At 41.8% G+C, this 21,371-nt stretch overlaps 1 protein-coding gene across 1 annotated transcript; it reads right to left on the reverse strand.

The window, feature by feature from the left end:
• Nucleotides 1-1,095: 1,095 nt before the first annotated feature.
• Nucleotides 1,096-16,978, reverse strand: vegfaa (vascular endothelial growth factor Aa). Its single transcript, XM_084356533.1, has 7 exons — nucleotides 16,276-16,978; nucleotides 14,557-14,599; nucleotides 11,511-11,707; nucleotides 10,438-10,514; nucleotides 10,304-10,336; nucleotides 6,506-6,637; nucleotides 1,096-3,968 (listed from the first exon to the last, which is right to left on the reverse strand). Exons 1-7 carry the CDS (start codon nucleotides 16,339-16,341, stop codon nucleotides 3,947-3,949), a joined length of 570 nt encoding a protein of 189 aa, XP_084212659.1. The 5' UTR covers nucleotides 16,342-16,978; the 3' UTR covers nucleotides 1,096-3,946.
• Nucleotides 16,979-21,371: the final 4,393 nt, after the last annotated feature.

Genomic DNA, 21,371 nt, shown 5'->3' on the forward strand with positions numbered 1-21,371 from the left:
AAACCAAGACTTTTATTTGGTTTAGTTTGAATGAAGTGTGTTTTATGACGAGTTAACGAGGCGATTAAGCTCGTCTTAGTTCAGTCACAGAGAGAAACTTGAATTCAGGTGGTGTACAGTTGCATTTATCTGTTTATAAGGAAAATAGTTGTTAAAATATTTCCTGTCTTGACATTTTGCGAGTTTATTTTGTTGACTTATTAGACAAAGTAGTGAACTTGCTGCCTTTACATCTGAAACTGAGGGGGCTATCAGAATTCTTATCACTTCTTCAGGTATGAGGACGGCTGGGGCTAACTGCTTAGCATGCTAACTCCAGTAGACTCCCTCAGACAACACGACGCAACACATAACATAGACGTCTTTGACACAAATGTTAGTTCATTTTTATGAATGTCTGAACCTAAAATTCTGGCCAGATCCTACCAATTGTCCATTAAATGGAAAAATAGTTTATAAAGAATATTGACCAGAAAAATAACTACCGAGATTCTTATGCGTCTTTGACTTAAATATTGATTTATGATAATAGCTTTAAATAGCTTTAAATACACTTAAGAACAATGGCAACTAGTGGAACTTTATTCAAAATGGAAAACAAAAGTGTAGCCCTTCAGTCATGAAATGATATATATATATATATATATATATATATATACATATATATATATCATTTCATTGATCCACTGTCAAGAAATGGCAAAAATGTTGTTTGCTGTAGAGACATTTTTGATGATGACAGTACATAGCATTTCCTCTGACTAGCCTACTTCAAAATGAAAGGTATGTTTTATAAGTTTAGTTCTTTAAATTAGAAGCAGCAGCTGTAGGAAATGTTAGGTTTGGTGTTAACGGTGTTGCCACAAACTAATTAGTCAGTGGAAACGTTTTGTCACCACGAAAACCCTTCTTGCAATCCTTGATGCAAATGTATGTGTTGTGTTCGGACTAAGATCACAGATGTTGGTCTGCCTGGAGGCCACATCATGTCTGTTAATGATCTACCAGGATGAGAAACATATTTATCTGACACCATTATTTACACACAGAACAGATATGCTTTCAAACTAGTTGACATTTAATAAGAAAAATCAATGTATTTTCAAAATAAATATGTTTTAATGGTTACACTAAAAACAACAAAGAGTATTACTATTGTAAAACATTTACAGCAACAATAAATATATTAATGTGAAAATATACTAAAAATGTGTGGCTGTACAAACTCAAGAAAAGTCTGTCATTTAAATACAAATAGAATGTTGTCATCAGCAGAGGACGGGAGAGGCACGGGTGCTGAGGCAGCAGCCAGTCTACGTGAACACAGTGTCAGGCCTCTAGTCTGAGGGCGGCAGCACAGAAGGTCAGTTCACATGAACAGCAGTGGAACAGCTGGCACTAACAGGAACACAGGTAGCAAGCGTGATAGGAAAATGTGTCACTGTTGGAAAAGAGTCTAGAATTACTGATCCGTCTGTACGTCTGTATACGTTTGAACATTTAGCAGTTCAAACCTTTTAATGAATCATTTGAAGTCAGGTTGTTGTGGTTGCTCAGTTAGTGTACAGAAGAGTGTTTTGGTGCAGATGTGCCTTTCATTTACTTAATTCCCTTTAAATTAATATCATTAAGTTATTCATTTCACTTGTCTTTGTCCTGTCAACAGTCACAGTGACATGCAGTTTACATTGGGCGTTGTTCAGCACTCCATGTTTACTCTGTTGGCCAGCTTAGGCTGCTGGCTGCACACACACTGCTGTGTGGAATAAACAGTGAACAATGTAAGGATTTGAATTGTGATGTAGCAGCCTGTAGTCTCGCTGAGGCATCAAATGGGGAAGCCTGATCACTTTTTAATACCCCTCTAGTGTCACTTCCTGAAGCCCCCCTAGTGCAGGAGTATAAAGAGTGAGAATAGTCTAAGACAGGAAGGGTTGTAATGGTCATACACAGGACTTTTCTCATGTAGAGTGGGTGCTCTTCCTGCACTGTATATTATTTGTTATCCTTGTTATTTTTGTATTTCTTTGAATTGTGCACTAAATCAAAAAAAAGAGAAAAATTTGAATGTTTTAGATATTACTGAAGTTTTACTTTTGATATCCCTTCTTAGTATTTTCTAGGATTGTTTCGTTCTCTAAAGGAAGATAAGGGGAAAGAAAACTCTTCATTGAGGCACATGAGTTATTAATTCAAGAGCACAAATGATTAATTCCTGTCCATGTGTTATTATCTCAAGGGCATGACTAATGAGTGAGGACAGTATGTTAGCGCCTGGGTTGAAGTCAGAAAAAACTGTGCCGTCTGCCACCCCGAGACTAGAGGCCTCAGTCTGATTGGACAGTCTTCACTAAATTAGGTTCGAGCTGAGCAGCAGCAACGACACTCCTCCAGTCCTCCATATGACGTGTCTTCGGGCCCACAAGTGCAAAACCACATGTCCACCACCCCAGTCCAAAATGAAAAACACCTGTGTTGGTGCATCAGGCACGCATATTTCGCAGGCTGGGGTTTCTATCGGTCAACAGGCCCACCGTGATCCCCCTCCGGCTGGTGAGTAACACAGCTTTAGTTGAAATCAGGAATGTCAAAGCTTTGTCTATCAGTCCTTTTTCCCACAGAAAAGGAGTCTACAGTCGCACGTGTTCTCCATTCAATCTCTGGACAGATTGAGAACAGTTGAGGAATACAAACAAAAACAACTATAACACTGTATATAAATATCAGAGCACAGAATACTGAACATATTCTATAAATTAGATGTAGTGTGCTAGACAAAGGGATATCTAGTAAGTATATACAGATCGTTTATGATAAACTGCTCTGTTGTGGATGCCTGCCTATTTCTTTGGAACACACACAGAGCCATTAAATAAGGAAATAAGGAAGGTTGTGGATTTATACAGTGAGATGCTGATCTGAACTTGCATCAGCTCATTTAATTACTACTTGTCTCCGTATTTACCTACAGCAATATCCCTTTAGACAGCCTGGTCTCAAGACATTTGGTGAAAGGAACAATATACCTCAAAATGTAAATAAACTCTGTGCACAAAAAGAAGAATAAAATCTGTTTTCCCGCCAAGGAAGGGTTACATGAAGGACTCAGGACCAAAAACAGGTAGTGGTCTGTTACCTTAAACCCTGAAGGAAACTTCGCTCCAACATTAAACTGCCCACACTGAAGGATAGGCCTAACCCTAACCCAAATCAAACATCTTTTTACTCGGCAGAACTTCACCATTAGCTAACCTTTAGTCCAGTTCTTGCCATCGTCACATAACCCTTCCACGAGGAAAGAAGGTCATCTTCACATTATCCGTCACCACGGTATGTAACCTGCGTCCACAGTCACTTTTTAGGTGTCTTCTCACACCAGCTGGATTCTTCACATCATGTCACAGAGGGAAACAGTTCTTGGACCTGCCATTCAGTTCAAGTACAACAGGCGTTCCTCCACCTCCACCTCCTTGTCCTCCCTCTGTCTCTTCTCAGACTCTTCTGTCAGATTTCAGAGGCGAGTTTGGCTTCTGCTGCACCGCTCAATGAAGTTGTGGTCACCAGTTTTTCTTACTTAGAAATATTACGATATTCATATCCACAGCAGACCAGCATCCAGTGAAGTGTTACATAAAATAAAAGATTTCTTGTACCAGTTCTACCCATGGGCAGAACGCCACTGAAACATTTCCCATTCACACGCCAGTGGCGCACTCGTTTCTCTTTAAATAGTGTCTTTTCATGTAGCAGCAATACACATTGTCGATGTACTTATTGTATATGTACATATATATTAATATCTTTAGGTGGAAAATAGACTGTGGCAAGATCTGCATCCAGAATGTCCTGTCTTGCGTTGTCATTTCGTGTCCTTGCAGGGAATGCATCCTCAGGTTTCAAAGTGCTGTGCCAAGAAAAGAATTCCTTCATAACAGTGTTGCTGGTCTCATCTCCTCGGTTTGTCACATCTGTGGAGGACAAGATGAAAATCTGGATGAGTGACAAGCAGCAAACTGGTTCCATGCAAAAAGGGGATGATTTAAAGACGGGGCAAAACAGAGAGCAGAGGGCGGGTAGTGAGGGGGGCTGGGGGTTGTGGGCCAGTTTCCACCTCCTTGTACTTTTTCGGCTGTGTATGAAATGTACTTTTCGAGCTTAAGATTTCTGAAACATGAACAATTTATTCAACCCTCACGTCACTACGACTGTGGTGGTTCAGGATTCAGAGGGGCTGGAATTGGGGGGTGGGATTAGGTGCAGTGGTGGGGGTGAACAGACACCTAACCCTAGTTCCAGAGACCCCCCACCCTTAGGTCCCCTCCACTCTCTCTCCTGAGCACTGAGCAGCCAATTGGAATCATGTGAGTGGTCACCTCACCCAGAAGTGTGTGGCTCTCTAAATCCACAACAGTGTGGGGGGTCCCCGGGGGGGTCAGAGGTCATGGAAGTGGCTGGGTCAGGAGAGGTCATGAAACACAGCTTAGTTAACTAGAGGCAGCAGTCCCAGCACCCCTCTATTTGGCTATGTGCTGCACGTTCATTGCGATAAGTCTCACTCCACTCATTAGTAACATTTTTTTTACTGAAAGAACAACACATGAGTAAGAGGCAGTAAATGTGACATGCAGCATGAACACTATCTCTGTATTCAAGCACCGGCAAACAAATGAATGATCATGAAAACCCCTGTCTATGCTAATATGTGAGGTCTTTTTTGACTCATTGCCTGCTGGAAACAAAACAAGATGACGTTCCCTTCATAGATAGATAAAATCACTGACATGTGAAAACTTGTATTTCCAAACTGGTGGCTTTTGTCCTTTCAAAAAACGAATGAAAGACCGATCAGCCATAACATTAAAACCACTGGTATATGAAGTGAATAACAGTGATCATCCCGTTACAATGCCATGTTCTTCTGGAGGAACTTTGTGTTCTGGCATTCATGTGGATGCTCGGTCATCAGGGAGCACTGGTACCATTAAACTGCGACAATGTTAGTGTGGGTGGTTCGCCTCAAGTGGCATCCACATGAATGTCAGGGCCCAAGGTTTCCCTGCAGAATGTTGCATTGTAACAAGATGATCAATGTTATTGGCTTCAGCTGTCAGTGGTTTTAATGTTCTGTTCCAGTTCCTTCTGCTGGTATCTGGCCATACAAAGTTTGGAAAAAAGTTCTAAACTGAAGGTTTACTAACTAACTCTCCCCTAAAAACATTTGAGCACATGGTCTTCTTCAGCAAATAAGATTTGCTCAGTAAAGAGTACTGATAAAGACCGTTACAGCTCTGGGAGCATTTTTGTCAGGTTGGTAATTTCTGCATCTGAAATTAACATTCACTCTCAAATGTTGTTTGTATTTATCCAGATGCCTGTCTCTGGGGGTTCTGCCTTCCTCCTAATACCATAGAGGTCAATAGCATGACAGGAAACAGGGGGAGAGAGACATGTGACATGCACCTGAAAGGAAAAGTTCACCCAAAAAAAGAAAAATAGTCTAGTCGTCAGCTAGTTACCATCCTGCTGATATAAAGTCAGGTGAAGTCTCGTAGTCCACAAAACATTTCTGGAGCTTCACAGCAAGACAGAGTTACAGCTACAACTGAAGTAGCTGGAGACTTGATTCAAAACATTTGTTTTTCTTTTTTCCAGAATTGTTTTGTGGACTACGAAACTTCACCTGACTTTCCATCAGCAGTGGGGTAGGAGATGATGATGACACTTTTTTTTAATCTTGGGTGAACTGTTCCTTTTGCAATTTGTTTATCAGGATGTCCTGAAAAATGATTTTTAATTGAAGCTTTCACAGGAACTACTTTCTACTGAAAGAACAGTCTCAGTGAACACTGCTCACAGTGATGTCTGTGGATTCTTATGAATAATGCGGAAACAACTGATTCACACAAACGTTGCTGGTGGCAGTTTTCAGTGCATTCATTTAGGGGTAACAGTAAGTGTGTATCTTGGACCTGGATCAATAAAACCAAGCATGTCTGGAAAGCCAGTTACCACCAGAGGTAAGTGAGAAAATATTGCTCAATCAACCCTTTAAAGGTTTACACGCTCCTCTACAGGCTAGGACGATTTTAAATCCTCTCAGGCTCATGAACCCTTTCAAAAGCCTCTATATAGCTTCACTCAACAACATCTTGTGATGATGGAAGAGATAGACGAATGGCAACATCATTGTGGAGATTACACATAAATGGAATGTGTGGGTGTGGGAGTCTCTAGTGAATGTTGGCAATGTTTCCAGTTTGAGCTAAATAATAGTGTCACCGCCTCAATCTGATGAGACTGTTGAATCTAACAAGAGACAATGCAAGCACAGAGAAGCACGGAGCTGCAAAGTTCTCATCGACAAACACCAAGACAACATCACAAAGCAGGGAGAAGCATGCAGGAAATCCATCTGCACAGAGATGGGTGGAGAGATGGGGTGAGCGGTGGCATAAAAAAGAGGGTTCAAGGCGTGTTGTTTATCGTGTATGGATGGCAAACAAACCTGCAAGTTCTTTCGTTTAATTCAAGTTGCCTGGACTGGCAGTCTAATTGTGTGAATTTGCAGGAGCATTTACAGGTGAGAGGGTCCTGCACAAACAAGCGCTTTCTTCTCTCTGAGCAAGGAGCACAGTGGCTGCAAGGGAAGCAAAAAGGGAGAGACAGAGAGAGATCTAAGCTACAGAGCGAATTCTGCAGGAAGAGCAGACACAGACACTCATGCAACACCCCCCCTCAAACCCACCACTCACTGAGAAGGCTTTGCAAAGACAATATGTGCATTTGTGTACACACAGGACAGGATGTGTGGCTGGGAGGTGATGTTCCAAATATTAGACTAATGCACCAACTCTGGCATCACATATGTTTGATGCTCCACGTGTTAATCACAAGGCGAGTCTGATTAAAAGAACAATCACACACTTTCTGAAAATGAATGAATCTTCAACGGTGACATCATCTCACACTTGTAGGTGTCAACGAAATGTTTTAAAGTTCCCACAGATCAGCTTGTGGTGTGGTGTTTGCTTCAGCATAGCTACGTGTTTCACTGTAACAACAGGCAGCTAAGGAGGAACTTGTCACAGATATTGATTGGTGTTTTCAGTAGCCAGTAGCACTGAATGTGCTTTATGGTCCCTTCAGCACAGAACACCACAGCACCCGAGAAGACAGAGGCCAGTTTGACGTCAGGGAACACAGTACCAACATGGTGTTCTTGTTAGGTTTGGCTCCCAGCACCCTAAGACTGCTAACCGAGCTAACAAGCTAATGGCCATCAATACCAGCAGTTAGCAGGAAATTTTGCAACAAATAGCGTCTTTCCATTACATCTGCCGGCCTGACTCTGCTCTGTTTGACTCAGCCATCAGCCCAGTGTGTCAAGGCTTTGCATCTCCATTAGAACAGGGCTACCTGCTAGAAGGTGCATCTTTAACTGTAGATGCACTTGTCTTGTGTAGTGGTCTGAGGAGCGGCTGTACGGTCATTTTAAGGCTGTAAGGTGTGTAATTTTACAGTCTTTAATGTGGTCTCAATTCAACTTTGTACATTGTTTGTATTTTGTGCTTTCAACAAAATATTGAAAGTAGCAACAGCAGAAGGTCATTCCAGGATATGTCCCATAGGAGGCACACAAAGATGAATAATTGACATCTAATATTTTGAAGTTGAGGTAGACACTATAGTTGCTGCAATATCTGTTCCAGCGTTCAGCTTATGAGATAGAAGGTCACACCAGAGACACAACAAGGCCAGAACTTGATATATAAGGGTAGTTGCTTTGGTGTAACAAGGAACTATGCTTTGTCTCATAGAACTGATTTAGCCTTTGCACAGCACATATCCAACACACGATCAATTCTGTATCTCCCTCTAGAACTCTTGTATGAAAACAACAGCAGAGTAACCCAAAGCAACATTTATCAATGAACCTCTCAAGGTCTCGATGACACACCACGTGTCAGTACTTCTGCACTTTCATTCTGGACTGTAGCTGCTGTAACCATCTATCAGCTAAAACAAAAGGAAACATGGCAACAGATAAACAGCCACAGACAGACACCAACAGAAAGTAGAAGCACTTATCAGTGCAGCGCGCTACAGACCAGCAGACAGCCTTAAAGATAACCATTCCTCAGAGAAACGCCATGGCAGCTTCATTTTGACATAGAAATGGAGTGAATGTTGTTGCTGTAGTTGATACCGAATAGGGCGCAGATAACAAATGAAACCTGAGTACAAAAGGATCATTTCAAAGATACCCAGTTCTTTGGTATCAACCTTCAAGAGAGATCCCATGAGACAGTCACATCTCAACAATCCTGCTGGTGCTGCTAGCCTAACCCTGACAATCACTTCATTTGACAGGTCACATGTATCATGGTAAGGAGTTGGTAATTACCAACTAACATATTTAAAATGTATTTGAATATAATATTCTGCTATATAAGCAGTTATTAAATAGCTGCTAATTACAACTACTAATTTCCAGGAAACTTCCAGCTGGTCTCTGCTTCACGTCCACATGTCAGTAAATTGTACACATTTTTAAGCGTTTACATTCTTACCTATTTCTATCATTTCAGCACATCTGTCCAACTTTGAATAATAAACTTTCATAATCGAGAATACATTTGCTTATTTCCCATTTTAAAAGTCTATTCCTTAATTGAGACCTAATAATGTTTTCAAACCACTCAAGTTAAATGTTAAATATTTTGAGACAACAATACATCAGCAAACAAATCAGTCACTGGAAAGCACCTTTGTATCATAACTGTGTGTGTGTGTGTGTGTGTGTGTGTGTGTGTGTGTGTGTGTGTGTGTGTGTGTGTGTGCGAGTGAGTGAGTGAGTGAGTGAGTGAGTGAGAGAGAGAGAGAGAGAGAGAGAGAGAGAGAGAGAGAAGGAGAGAGAGAGAAGGGGAGAGAGAGCCTGATTGTTAATTGTTGAAGTGGTGAGAATGTAAGAGGTTGAAATATCTGCATCAGTGAATCGACCTGCAGAGGTTTGGAAAAAAACAGTTGGAAATTAAGCTGCGACAACTCACTTCAGTTTAGGGGCCTGCTGAGTGGAAGTTAAGCAGAAACAGGTTGGACGTTTCCTGGCAATGTATTAAAGAAATGACCAGCTATTTATTCACTGCATATTCAAAATAGCAGAATACTATTATTAACTAATGCTGGGTTCATTTCAAATAATTGTTGGGATAATTTCAATGAAATTTCAAATATGTTGCTTGGTAATTACCACCTTCTTACCATGAAATTTACGGAGCAGTAAAATGAAGCAGGTGCAGTTACAACCATGCAGGGGTCAGTCAATAATTAATAAAGCCAAACACCAACAGAATATCTGCTCTAATTTAGTCTCCCCATTAGCAGGGGTGGATATTGATCCACAATATGGGACTGAGCCAGGTGTATCTGGATATATCTTCCTGTATCCGACTGCATGAATGAGCACATCCTCTTTGTAGCGGCGCCACTCCACCCCGCCGCAGGGTTAACTAGCTGCCTACGTGCACAGTGACAGGCAGACATCCAACAAGGCTGGACAGAGCTCAGCTCACTTCAGCCCTGTGACAAACGGGTTTGACTTTAGCCAACATGATCCCATCTTTCCTCCACCAATCCATCAGGTTTTAACCCGCCAAGGCACAGTTCAGCACACACGCACTCCTCTTATCCAATTAAACAACCTGACCCACCACTGAGAAGCCTCAACACACAAACCACATGCAGGCATACGTCAAACACACACACAGTGTGACAGCGCTGAGTTCTCACAACCATCTCCGACACCTCAGCTCGTCCCCGAGCTCATCCTCTATTTACACCACTAAAAATAAAAATAGGTTAACTGCATGACACCTGTTGCTATGATTAGACTGGAGAAGTAGCCGAGGGCCGAGGGTCGGGTTTGTGCAACTGGAGTCAGAGAGCAGACAGCAGCGGGTGGTCTGAAGCCAGCCGGCTACACCTCAATCACTCTGTTACACCATAAAGCACTAAACCTTGTGCCATAAAAGAACATGCTCAGAGTGTTAGAGCCCTGTAAAGATAGGTGGAAGATAGGATCTGAAGGCCCTATGTAGCCTACTCTGTACCTCAAAACATGATGTCTCATAGGACTGATTTGGCCCGCCTTACCCCACCCCCATTACTCTCAGGACCATCAGGTCCAAATACTGATGAAAATGTGTATCCCAGGCTGCCACCGTAACAGCCTTAACCCACCCCACCCCACCCCCAATCATTTAGAACAGACAAAAAACAGAAAAAACAGAGAACACGTACTTACTATTCTTTCTTTGCTTGAATGTCTGACTTTAATCTGAAATGAAAAAAGAGAACAATGATTTAGGTTTTTGCTTTAATTCCATCATCACTGTTTCTGTGTGCTACAGAATGTGAGCTCAAGGTCTCGTCTCTTACCTGCATTCACATTTTGTATGCTCTGTGAAACTTAGGTGGATGGTATGTTGCGTTATCATTGGTCTAAACCGCAATACCTTGAAGAGAAACAGAGGACATAACAAGGCAAGGTTAACTTAAAACAACAGTAACAGCACTTTTTCATCGGGGTTGCTGTGGCTCAGGCGGTAGAGCAGTCGTTAAACAATCAGAAGATCCCTGCAGTCTACGTGTCCAAGTATTCCTGGGCAACATACTGAACGCCAAACTGCTTGTGATGTAAAATGCTTTGAGGGGTCGCTAAGACTAGAGCAGTGCTATATGTGACAGTCCACTACCATTTACTTTTTGTAACCAACAGTCTACACACTATGGCCCTGACCGCTCTGTAACCAAACAGCCCCAAGAAGTGAACTGTCTGTCTTCCTGTATGTCTTTGCACTTCTGCAGCCAACATCCATTGCAAACAGCAGGCGTTGTCAGAGGGCAGGAAGGCTCTGACCTTTTTATGGCAGCACTAACACACAGTTTGCTGGGGTAAACAACATATCTGACATGCCATGCCTCGCCGCTTCACTTTCTCTGCTCTGCTTCTGGATGGAGAAGCTGCGTGTCTGTCAGACAATCCAAAAAATGCTCAAAACAAAGCTTGGCCTGACAACCCCTTTTTATAATGCATGTCATTACAAAGAGCGGCAGTGCCAACACTACCTGCTGGAACACAAGCTACTAATTTGTGTTGTCCAATTTACCAGCTTCTTCTTCTGCAACTCCCCATTTCATGGTCTTCATTGGTGGGTGGAGATGGCTCAGTTGTCATTATGTGACCCAGGTATGGAAAATCCGTAACATGATAACATTGAATATCATACTTAAATTATGGCATGTCAACTAGGCCATCTCTGCAACAACTAAGCAAACTGCTAGGGCACATTTAAACAGTGACACCACAATAACTGGAGCCAAAGACGCTCACCGACCAGTCCGGTGTGCCACGGTCTTAAAAGTGCTAGAATAAAGTCCAGTTGTTCTCTAAGGATGATTTAGCTGTCTTTTTGTTTTCATCACTTAAGTTAAACGGGACCTGGGCTCACCTGCAATGTGACGTTGTTGTTTTCCGTGGGTACACACTCCATCGCTTCGTCATTGCAGCACCCTCCACAGCGGTTAAGGACCACGCAGGAAGGGACATAGGTGTGTTCTGTGTCCTCCGGATACTCCTGGAAGATGTCCACCAGCACCTCCCTGGGCTTACACATACTCTTGGTGATGACTTCCGTGAGAGGGATGACTGAAAAAAGAAAAGAAGATCGATCAACTTTTCATTGCTGCCGTTATCCTTATAACCAGTGAGAAAAGAGATTGGAGGAGTTTTATGTAATACTGGATATTTATCAAGCCCAGCTTCCTGTCTCTTTAAACATTCAGATATCAACGAGAAGACAAGCTCAGCAAGCGAACCGAAAAAAAGGTCTGTGTCCTGATCAGCAACCATGACCTATTTGTGCCAGTGACAATCTTAACTGTTCCAGTTCTGCATCCAAAAAGTCAGAGATTAAAACTTGACCAAACCGTGCACGTTAAATTTTAACATAACCAAAAACTGCAAGCAACAGGAGTAAACAATACAGGATGTATGACCATGTGACAACAGAGTACCAAAGCTAATACAACAGACATATTGGGGATTATTTCAGTGGCAATGATGACACTAAAGCAGACCCACACAATTCATCATATGACTGTGTCACCTCAGAATTAAATGATATAGAATATGTAGCAGCAATATTTTGACAAAAATTGTGATACAAATAACACCAAGCATCATGTTATATTCTGAGATCAACAACAGAAAGTTGAGTTTTTATGATAATGTTAGATAGATAGCTATAAAACAAGGCTCAGGACTTAAGTAAGCTACCTATGGGACCCACCAGCCCTCTCTGTATTTCCATCTCCTGTGCAGCCAAGAATAAACCATCCCACACTCCATCAGAGTCGGTTCCCAGCAACCCCTGGCTAACTCCTGACCCCTGGTTTGTCAGAGGACCCATGACCTCAAGCACTGTGGCGCCAGGGTTCACCTCTGACATGTGACCCCAGGAAGCCCACCCTGTGGAGGCTCTGCCTCTGGACTCATGCTGCACTGACTGTTAGTCAATTAGCTTTATGATTATATTTTCAAAATTATACAAATTATACACAGATGGATCCTTGTGACTTTAATTTGTCTTTGATGCAGGATTGCAACCATGCTGTCCTGGGGGTTGACCAGCTGTAGTCAGAGGGAAACTGTATTATGTCACTTAATGGACCACATGTGATCTTTTAACAAAATTTGCAGCGCCACGTATCACTCCAGCTCGATTATGAATGGCTCCACAGTTTTGGCTCCAGGGTGACCTGGCCAGCAGACATGTGCAGCTAAAACACTAGCACCTGCTCTAGGACACAGAGCTGCTGGCGAGATCATTTCTATAGACAGATATCTGTATGTGAATAGAATATATACACAAGGGTCAAGATGTTGGCATTGGAAGCCTTCTGGTTCCTTTTTTAGTCTGATTAGTATTGACTATTCACGTTGAGAGTGCTTTAGTTGCATGCAGGTAAACGGTCCATGAAGCAGAACATAGTGGCTGAAATGTAATCTCAGAAACACCAGCTATAATCTGACAATTACTTAGCTTTTAACTGTCTTATTTTTATCCATCTGCATATAATGTAGATATCTGTTCATAGAGATTATAAACTCCATTCTTTTGTCTCAAGTTGCTAATCGCATCCGTCAGCCAGATATCCGGATAATGGATCTGCTGGCTTGTACACCAGAAGCCCTGAAACATTGGCCATTCCCTTCAAAGGCTTAATTGTCAGACAAGTTCGGAGATCGCTGCTGAGACTGGCTTGGTGGATTTTGTTCACGGGACTGTCAGCAGACAACAGCCTCAGATTAACACACTCAACTGGTTCTACCTCCTAACCAAGGTTGCAAAGATTTGCTCTGTCTTACATCATCCTTCTAAGAAGTCAGTTCATACTTTATACAAGTCTTATCGTCAGCATATCTAATGACAAGACCCAAACTAACGATGAACGCATCTACTAACAGGTATTGTGTGTGTGTGTGTATCAAGCATTGTGTCTTAAAACTCCATGTGGTTTTGAAAAGAAAAGTCTTATCTCCAGTTTCTCTGGATTTTCAACTGCATCTCATGTTCTTCATTATTATCACATGATGATGAAGTTCCATATTAATACACAAATGTGGATGAATTAACCACTATAAATCCTGTTTGTTAAAGGCTACACTGACCAGGAAATTACTCAGCCTAAAAAATGAAACTCTTTATTTGTGACTTGTTTTCACATCTTTTGTAGGAACTGATATCTGTCTCTGCTAAAGTGGACTTTAGTTAATAATGGTTCAAAGCTCCCCACCAGGAGTAATCAGGCCACAGTCTTATCTTAATGTATATGACAGCTTTTGACAGGTGGTGTGATCTCTGACAGGGAGGGTGTGTGAAGGTCAGCAGCAGGCAGATGGCAGAATTCCTTATTATTTCCCTCTACAAACACTAAAGCCAACCACACACCTTGTCCACTGATGCTGTTTGTGTCTAATATGTGTCTCCATCCATCACCAACCAGCAGGTCCAACCTTGGCCTCAACACAACAGAGTCACTGTCAAACAAACATGAGTATGGCATTGAACCAAGGCTGCCTGTCTTCATGTAGTGACTGTGTTCTTGGACCACAGATTGGTGGGAAAAAAAACAGAAAAGCAAAAACGTAGCAACTGTGAGTCATTGTACAGGCCTTGATTGATCCTTGATCTCTCACATTAACTCTTGTTTTAAAATCTGCACCACTTTTATGGTGACTCAAAGTCCCAGGTTCACTGCTGGGAGCTTTAATTGCAGTCTGCTCTGTACAGAAAAGACACTCCTCGATTCATACTGAGAAACAAATACCCCCTACACATGCCAAAGCTTCAAACTTTTAATAGAAACAAAGTAAGTCTGAGTTCAAATGTTCATCACATGTCCACCAGGTGGCCCTATGGTCATCTGGCCTGCACAGAGAGGCAAAGAAGAAGTATTGAAATTAGACAGCTCTGTTAGAGACAGAAAACTTACCTTCATTTTTACTCTTCTCCACTCCCTTGTTGATGCTGGCAGTCTGTAAGAGATTCACATCAGAGCACTTGTTAAGTTCTGCATGCAGCACTGCCTCTATAAAACTGTCACCACCCATAGAAAATGATCTTTCTCATTAGCCATTTATGTACACATTGGAGTATGCTTAAGTATGTAAATGTGTCATTTTACAGGCAGCTATTACATCAAAATGTGATCCACAGGGCAGCAGAGTAATCTGTCTGCTGGCACCATGACAACAGCTATCAGTCAGGATCATTAAGAACAAAGGGGAGAGAGGTGTCACATACTAAAACCTGGTTGTTATGAGCTTTGCTCTTCATCCTCTGCTTGTTATACAGTGCAGTCAAGCTACAAACCACACCTGAGGAGTGAGGCTAACCTCCTTCAAAATAAAAGCATGGCAGCCTGTTGCTCAAACAGCTCAACGTAATGTATGTTGATTAATAAATTAGTATACTAAAATGACACACGCCTATCTGCAGTCAGGTACGTCTGCTCATGCTGACATATCAATGCTTTCATGTTTTTAATCATTTCAGGATGAAAACAAAGAAGTGTCCATCACAGTTCATGTAAAACAGGGTACACTCGATGTCTTAAGTATGTGGAAGTTTGCTATGACATGTCACTTACAACTCCAAGATTTTCTTTATTTGTTTTTATACAAACGCAATTATTTGAAATCGGTTGGACGCGCTTCGTTTTATTTTGAAAGGACCCGCGGGCCTTTGTTGTGATGTGAAGGTGACGTGACAACGCTGCTGCTCGGCTCTGCGCTGCGCTCACCTTACGTGGCTGTTGTAACTGGCGGAGATGTTGCGTGAGAAAGCGGGTCGGCCTGTGTGGGAACGAGGTGGGCATCCTACAGGGCGGCAGGACAGGAGAAACCGGGTCTCAGCTTCCACACACTCCGGATCACCGTGAGAACCAAACAGAGCGGCACTAAAAGCCCGAGGCTGAGGAGCAGCTCCACCACACACAGCTGCTCAGCGAGGCGAGCCGCGCAGAACTCCATTCACAAACCGCGCAGTTTAATCCACATTCTTCGAAAATACTAAGCAGGCACAGATTTAATAATGACTAACAAGGTTTTAGGAGATCTTATCAGTTTCTATTTCATTCGTCATACAGGTAATCCAACAAGCAGCTTTTATTTAGGCCTAATTAAAGTTACACTTGTAGGATTTATTCGCGCTGTCTATAACACCCAGCTTAGTGGGACGTGGCCAAACTTAGTTTGAGCTTTATTTCTATTTAATTTAGCACCCTACCTGACGGGGAACAAAATATATGGCACAACGATGAGTCCTAGAGAATCAAAAGAAGCTCCTCATACTTATTTATCCAACACTTTCAAACACATCTTTAACGAAATGATTTTTTCAACAGATTCTGGCTTTGCAAAGAAAAGAAGGGCATTCAACAAAACGAACAAAAGTGAGCTGAAGGCTTTCGGGTGCAAACAGAAAGAGAGTGCTGATAGTTCATCCACACGGTCAAACAGGAGGCAGTGAACATTTATCTCGCATGTGTATTCCCGCAGGATGGGAGCACATTGTTTTGTAGCGCAACTCTTAAAATCATTACACCAGGATCTGACATGAAATCAGGACAGAAAAAGCACGTGTGACAGACAACAGACGCCCCTGTGTAATTATTATTACTATCAGCCAGCACAGAAAGTCACACACTCACCTTTACTGAGGGAAGATGAAGAACCGCTGCCAAAAGGATTTGTACCAAACTGACAACAAAGTTCATGGTTGTAATTCCGCACGATGAGTCTTGAAATCTCTGCGGTCGTTTAATAGTCAAAAAAAAAATCGAACAATATTTAAAATAAATAAAATCAAATAAAAACACTCACACAGTCAAAAAAATTAATATTTTTAAAAAACCGCGGCAAATTTTGGCTGTAGCAAAAGCAAATCCATATCGTCCACACGCATGTGGCTCGTCTGTTCCAGTGTCTCCGCTGGTCACCGTACCATCCAACAAGCCTCGCTCATCCGCAGACAAAGACTCTACGGTCGGGTTCTAAAATCCAGTCTGGAGCCGGGAGCCCGGAGCACAGCAGTAATGATGTTGACAGTGGGAGGGGAGGACGTGCACACCAACTCGCCAACTTTACGCACCGGTGTCTCTCTTTACGCTCATTGATCCCACAGCATGACGGTGTGTGTGTGCGTACGTGCGTGTGTGTGTGTGTGTGTGAGGCTACAGCAGCACTGTTTGCCGGTATAATGTGATCCTTTATTTGCTTTCTTCTGCAGTCCTCCCTTCTTGTGTCTCTTATCTTGTGTGCCCCTGTGATGTTACTCGTTTTCTCTTCTCTCATGAAGGGGGGCGGGGGGCAACTTGTCTCCGGTTCAGCAGCGGTACCGGCGTCACTCGCGTTCTGTCTCCTCTTCTCTTGGCGGCTGCTCGGGTTCATGCGTTATTAAAGGTGTCCAGCCGGCCTGCTAGGGCGGGGCGACGGGACGAACCAATGGCAGAGCGAGAGAGACACACTGAGAGAGAGAGAGAGAGAGAGAGAGAGAGAGAGAGAGAGAGTGTGCGTGCGTGCGTGTCTGTCTGTGTGTACGTGTGTGTCTGTGTGTATGACACACTTCATTCATTCATTCATTGATGTCATTCGCACTATTATGGCTGGATTTAGCCTTCAAACATCAAGTGTTTGAACTTGAAATGATTTGCTTTACTGTCTAATAATAATAATAATGATAATAATAATAATAACAATTATTATTATCATTATAATAATAGTAATTAAATACCTTTAAAGTTTACAAGCATCAGATATCATTATTACAAGGTCATACAGATGTAATTATCTACATTTATAAAAAGATTTCAAATAAAAACGTGTACAGTACATTGTGTGCCATGTACAGTTACCTTATTCTCATGTTTGTTTACTCCATTTTTGATGTATTCTCATGCAGCCTGTCACATTACAATCATTTATAGTTAGATAGCTACAGGTATCATAACCAGTGTTGGACAAGATGTTTCCAAATTGTAATGGATGACATATTACTAGTTACTCTCCTGTGAAGTCAAGTTACCTTACTGTCTGTGTAATGTGTTACTGATTTTGCCACTTTTGTGTTACTTTCACCAAAATAACTGCACAAGTACGACTAGGCATTATAAAATGAAGAGGGCAGTGATGTTTCATAATCAAAGTACAGAAGCTCAAGTTTATTGCAGTTCATTACAAATCTAGTGGGGGGCGATACTGTACAGCCTAATGAAGGCTCTCCTGTTCATGTGTTCACATGCAGTGGTTACAACTATGTATTATATATGTATACATATACATATATATCACATATAGGCTATGTAATATGTATACCCAGTTATATTACAATAGTGTGAGGATGATAGAAGTTCCAATACTGGGCCCTATATTTCCATATGTTTGTGTATAAATGATAGTCGAGTAGATCACCTCAGCTGGCAGCTACAACACAGCAGCTTTCTAATCCATAGGGGCAACTCCAATCGTCAAAGTTACGTCCACTTAAAGTGTCTGACAACATTACAGAAACCATTCCCACAGATAGAACTTTTTGTTAAACAGTAACATTATTTTTTCACCAAAAACACTAGTCTTGTTAGAAATCACAAGATATGAGTCGTTCAGGAAGACGATGGTGGAAACTTGAGTCAGAGTTGGAGAAAGGCGTTCATAGGAACTGTCATGGCTGACTGTTTAATGGAAGTCTATGAAGCAACAACTGTAAGAACTCACCTCCCGAGATTTCAGAGTGAGACTTGTATTTGAGCGATACTTGTGTGTCTGCTAACTAAAAGGATCTCATTAACAGAAAGGTTTATCTCTATTTGTCGACTGTTGTCAGACACTTAGAATAACAACTTTAACAGCAGTTTAAGTGGATGCAACTTTAAGGGTTGGGTACCAAATCTGTTCTTTTAAGGGTACTGACCCAACTATGTCAGTACCGAGTACCACTTCACAATAAATCAAACGAGACATTAATGGAGAGTTAAACCCTTTCATGAAGGGCTAAACCTTAAGTGGGGCATCGACAACTTTATCGACATCTCTATGTAATTAATAGCTAGATGGAGGAGTTTTTGTCGGAGGCTTTTTCCACCTTCTTGTATTGACGTTATCTTAGCATTTTTTACTATGTCTGAAACCTTAGTATGACTCCGACTGTACTCGAATTGCATAGTATTTACTGGCAGATACTATAGTATGCAAGCACTGCAATAGTGCTGACGACAACAACATAACAGACAATGCTGGTGCTATTTCTTCTACTTTGGAAAAGGCTGATGAGATGCTGCAACAGTGTATCGCTGCCCTCTTCTGTTACACTAATGCTCCATTTGACAGTTATGTTTATATCCGGTCCGGTGCTGTGCTGATATTCCATCAGTTTCACATTTTAGTCCAGTTATCCAGGTGGTGGAAAGTCCACAGAGTAGAGTAGCCGCTTCCAGGTCTTCGAACAGCTTCCTCCTTTAAAGAAATGCCTGTTTTATATCGATTTGGCATTTTATATTTTACAACTGCAAATTTTTGTTATTACAGAGAGAGTATGGAGAGTGAGTTATAAAGCCAGCTGCACCCAACCCTAGTAACTGACGGTCGGAGTTGCCCCAAAGGTGAAGTTTGTTGCAGCTGCCAGCTGAGGTGATCTCCTGGACTGGTTCCAAACCTTTTGGTGAGTATGAATAATTTACTCACCAAAACATGTAAGAATAGGACCCACCTCTCCCTTCAAGACTTTTTGTAATAATCAAGTTGACACAGGGATGGGCAGGCAGACGAAGGATCAAAGTCTGATCAGTACTATTTCTCACAGTAGTGACTTCCCTCAGCCTCCCAATACATTAACTGATCTATTACGCTCTTATCCTTTTAACTGATAATCTCAAAGTAATAGAAGTGTACCCATTTAGAAAACATACAGTCTGACTATATGTTGCCATTTTGGTTGTTTGCCAACACAGCTCTTCTTCAGGGGATATTTTTTTTTTGGTTGCGAGGTTATACACACCACACACTTCAACCAAATGTGGTTTGGTGCCGTTGGATTTCTTCAGTTTTCTTTCAGTTTTATTTCTACATGTTGCTATTTTTGTAATGTCACGTAAGACATTTAATTCCCGCTCACTGCACTCACTGCTTACTGAGAAACCCTGCCCCTCTGCCTTTACCATCAGACTACACTGTCTTTCACTTTCTAAATCCTGTTTTTACAGCGTTCAGTGATCCTCCACTTTCAATGGTTTAACCAGAGTTAGATGCTACCTCAGCGTTCTGTTTTCAACAGAGAATACATCACATGAATATACTACCAACACTGGTGATACAAAGCTGGTTGAAAATCAGTTCCTGTTTAATTCAAAATCTATGTATTAACTCAACTCATAGAAAGACACTGATAATATGCCTATTTATGTGTCTCACTGCATTATGTCTGGTCCTTGTTCAAATGTTCAATTAACTCTATTAAGAACAGGTTCCTTTGAGCTGCATCGGCAGCTCTTCAGTGTTTCTCCAAGTGAATCTTTTGCAGCTGAGCTGTTCCTCAGAGCAAAATCATCATTCTGTTCCTGAAAGAGAAAGTTATCTTCAACAGGTAAAGGGGCAATTTATAAGATATGACCAGAATAATAATTTAATTATTTGTATGTTTAAAACATTCCATAAATGGGCTAGGGTTAGGGTTAACCCCTCCTACCACTTATGCCATTTTTCCATATACAACTGCCAGCCTGGCTCTACTCGGTTTGACTCAGCATGGCAGCCCAGCCTGGCAGGGATTTTCATTTCCATCACAACTGGGCTACCTGTTTGAGGGTCTGTCTTATGATGCGCTAGTCTCTGCAGTACTATCGAAGAATAACCGCTAACAAAGTGGCTCCGCTAATTCAGCTACAAACACGTTTCATTTTCTTTATATTCCCCCCCCCCTCCATTATTTAGTCATTAAAAAGCTTTTATTATGAAGCAGCAATACAGGAAATGTTGTGAACTGAGTACTATACACACTGACTTTTAAAAACGTCTTTCTCTCAGGCTGGCCCTACTCTGGAGCAGCACCATAAACTCACCACAGTAAAGCTGATGATGGAAAGCAAAGTGGCGTGGCTTGGTTTGACTAGGAGCGGCCAAAAGTTCTGTATGAAAAATGGCATTAGTTCCTCAAAAGGAAATAGTCTGACAGCCCCTGTAGTATGAACTAAGACGAGCTTAATTGCCTCGTAAACACACTTCATTCGAACATGACATAAACTAAATAATACTCACCAAAACAGTCATGGTTTGTCTTTCCACACTGACCTCTGTCTGGCCCGTTCCTGTTCAGCTTGGCCCAGCTGCCCCATCACAGAGATGGCTCACTGCTCCAGTGAAACCACTCCACATAGCTTCCATGGTTCTTGCCCTCTTTAGCCTTCTTCTCTCTCTCCACTGTTGTCTTTTCACAACTTTGTCTTGCATGAGATGAGATTCACATCATGAGCAGAGAGACGACTCTGCACCTGGAACAAAAACCAGCAACCCTTGAGCACTGAAAGAAGTTTCTAGATCAGTCAAGAAATGCTGACTTTCTGGCTTGTCTGATTTGAAGAAACACAAAAAATATATTAAGCATATATTTGAGGGATTTACAGTGAGAATAATAGTAAGCTCTACTTGTTAAGCTATGTATTCTCTAACATGTGAAAACACGCCTTTCTTCCCACTTCTCACTAAGCCTGAATTCCCACTAAGCTTTCGCAAGAATTTCCAAAGAAGAACAACTGAG

Source organism: Pagrus pagrus (genome assembly GCF_965226575.1).
Source record: "Pagrus pagrus genome assembly, chromosome: 7".
Taxonomy (NCBI): Eukaryota; Metazoa; Chordata; class Actinopteri; order Spariformes; family Sparidae; genus Pagrus; species Pagrus pagrus.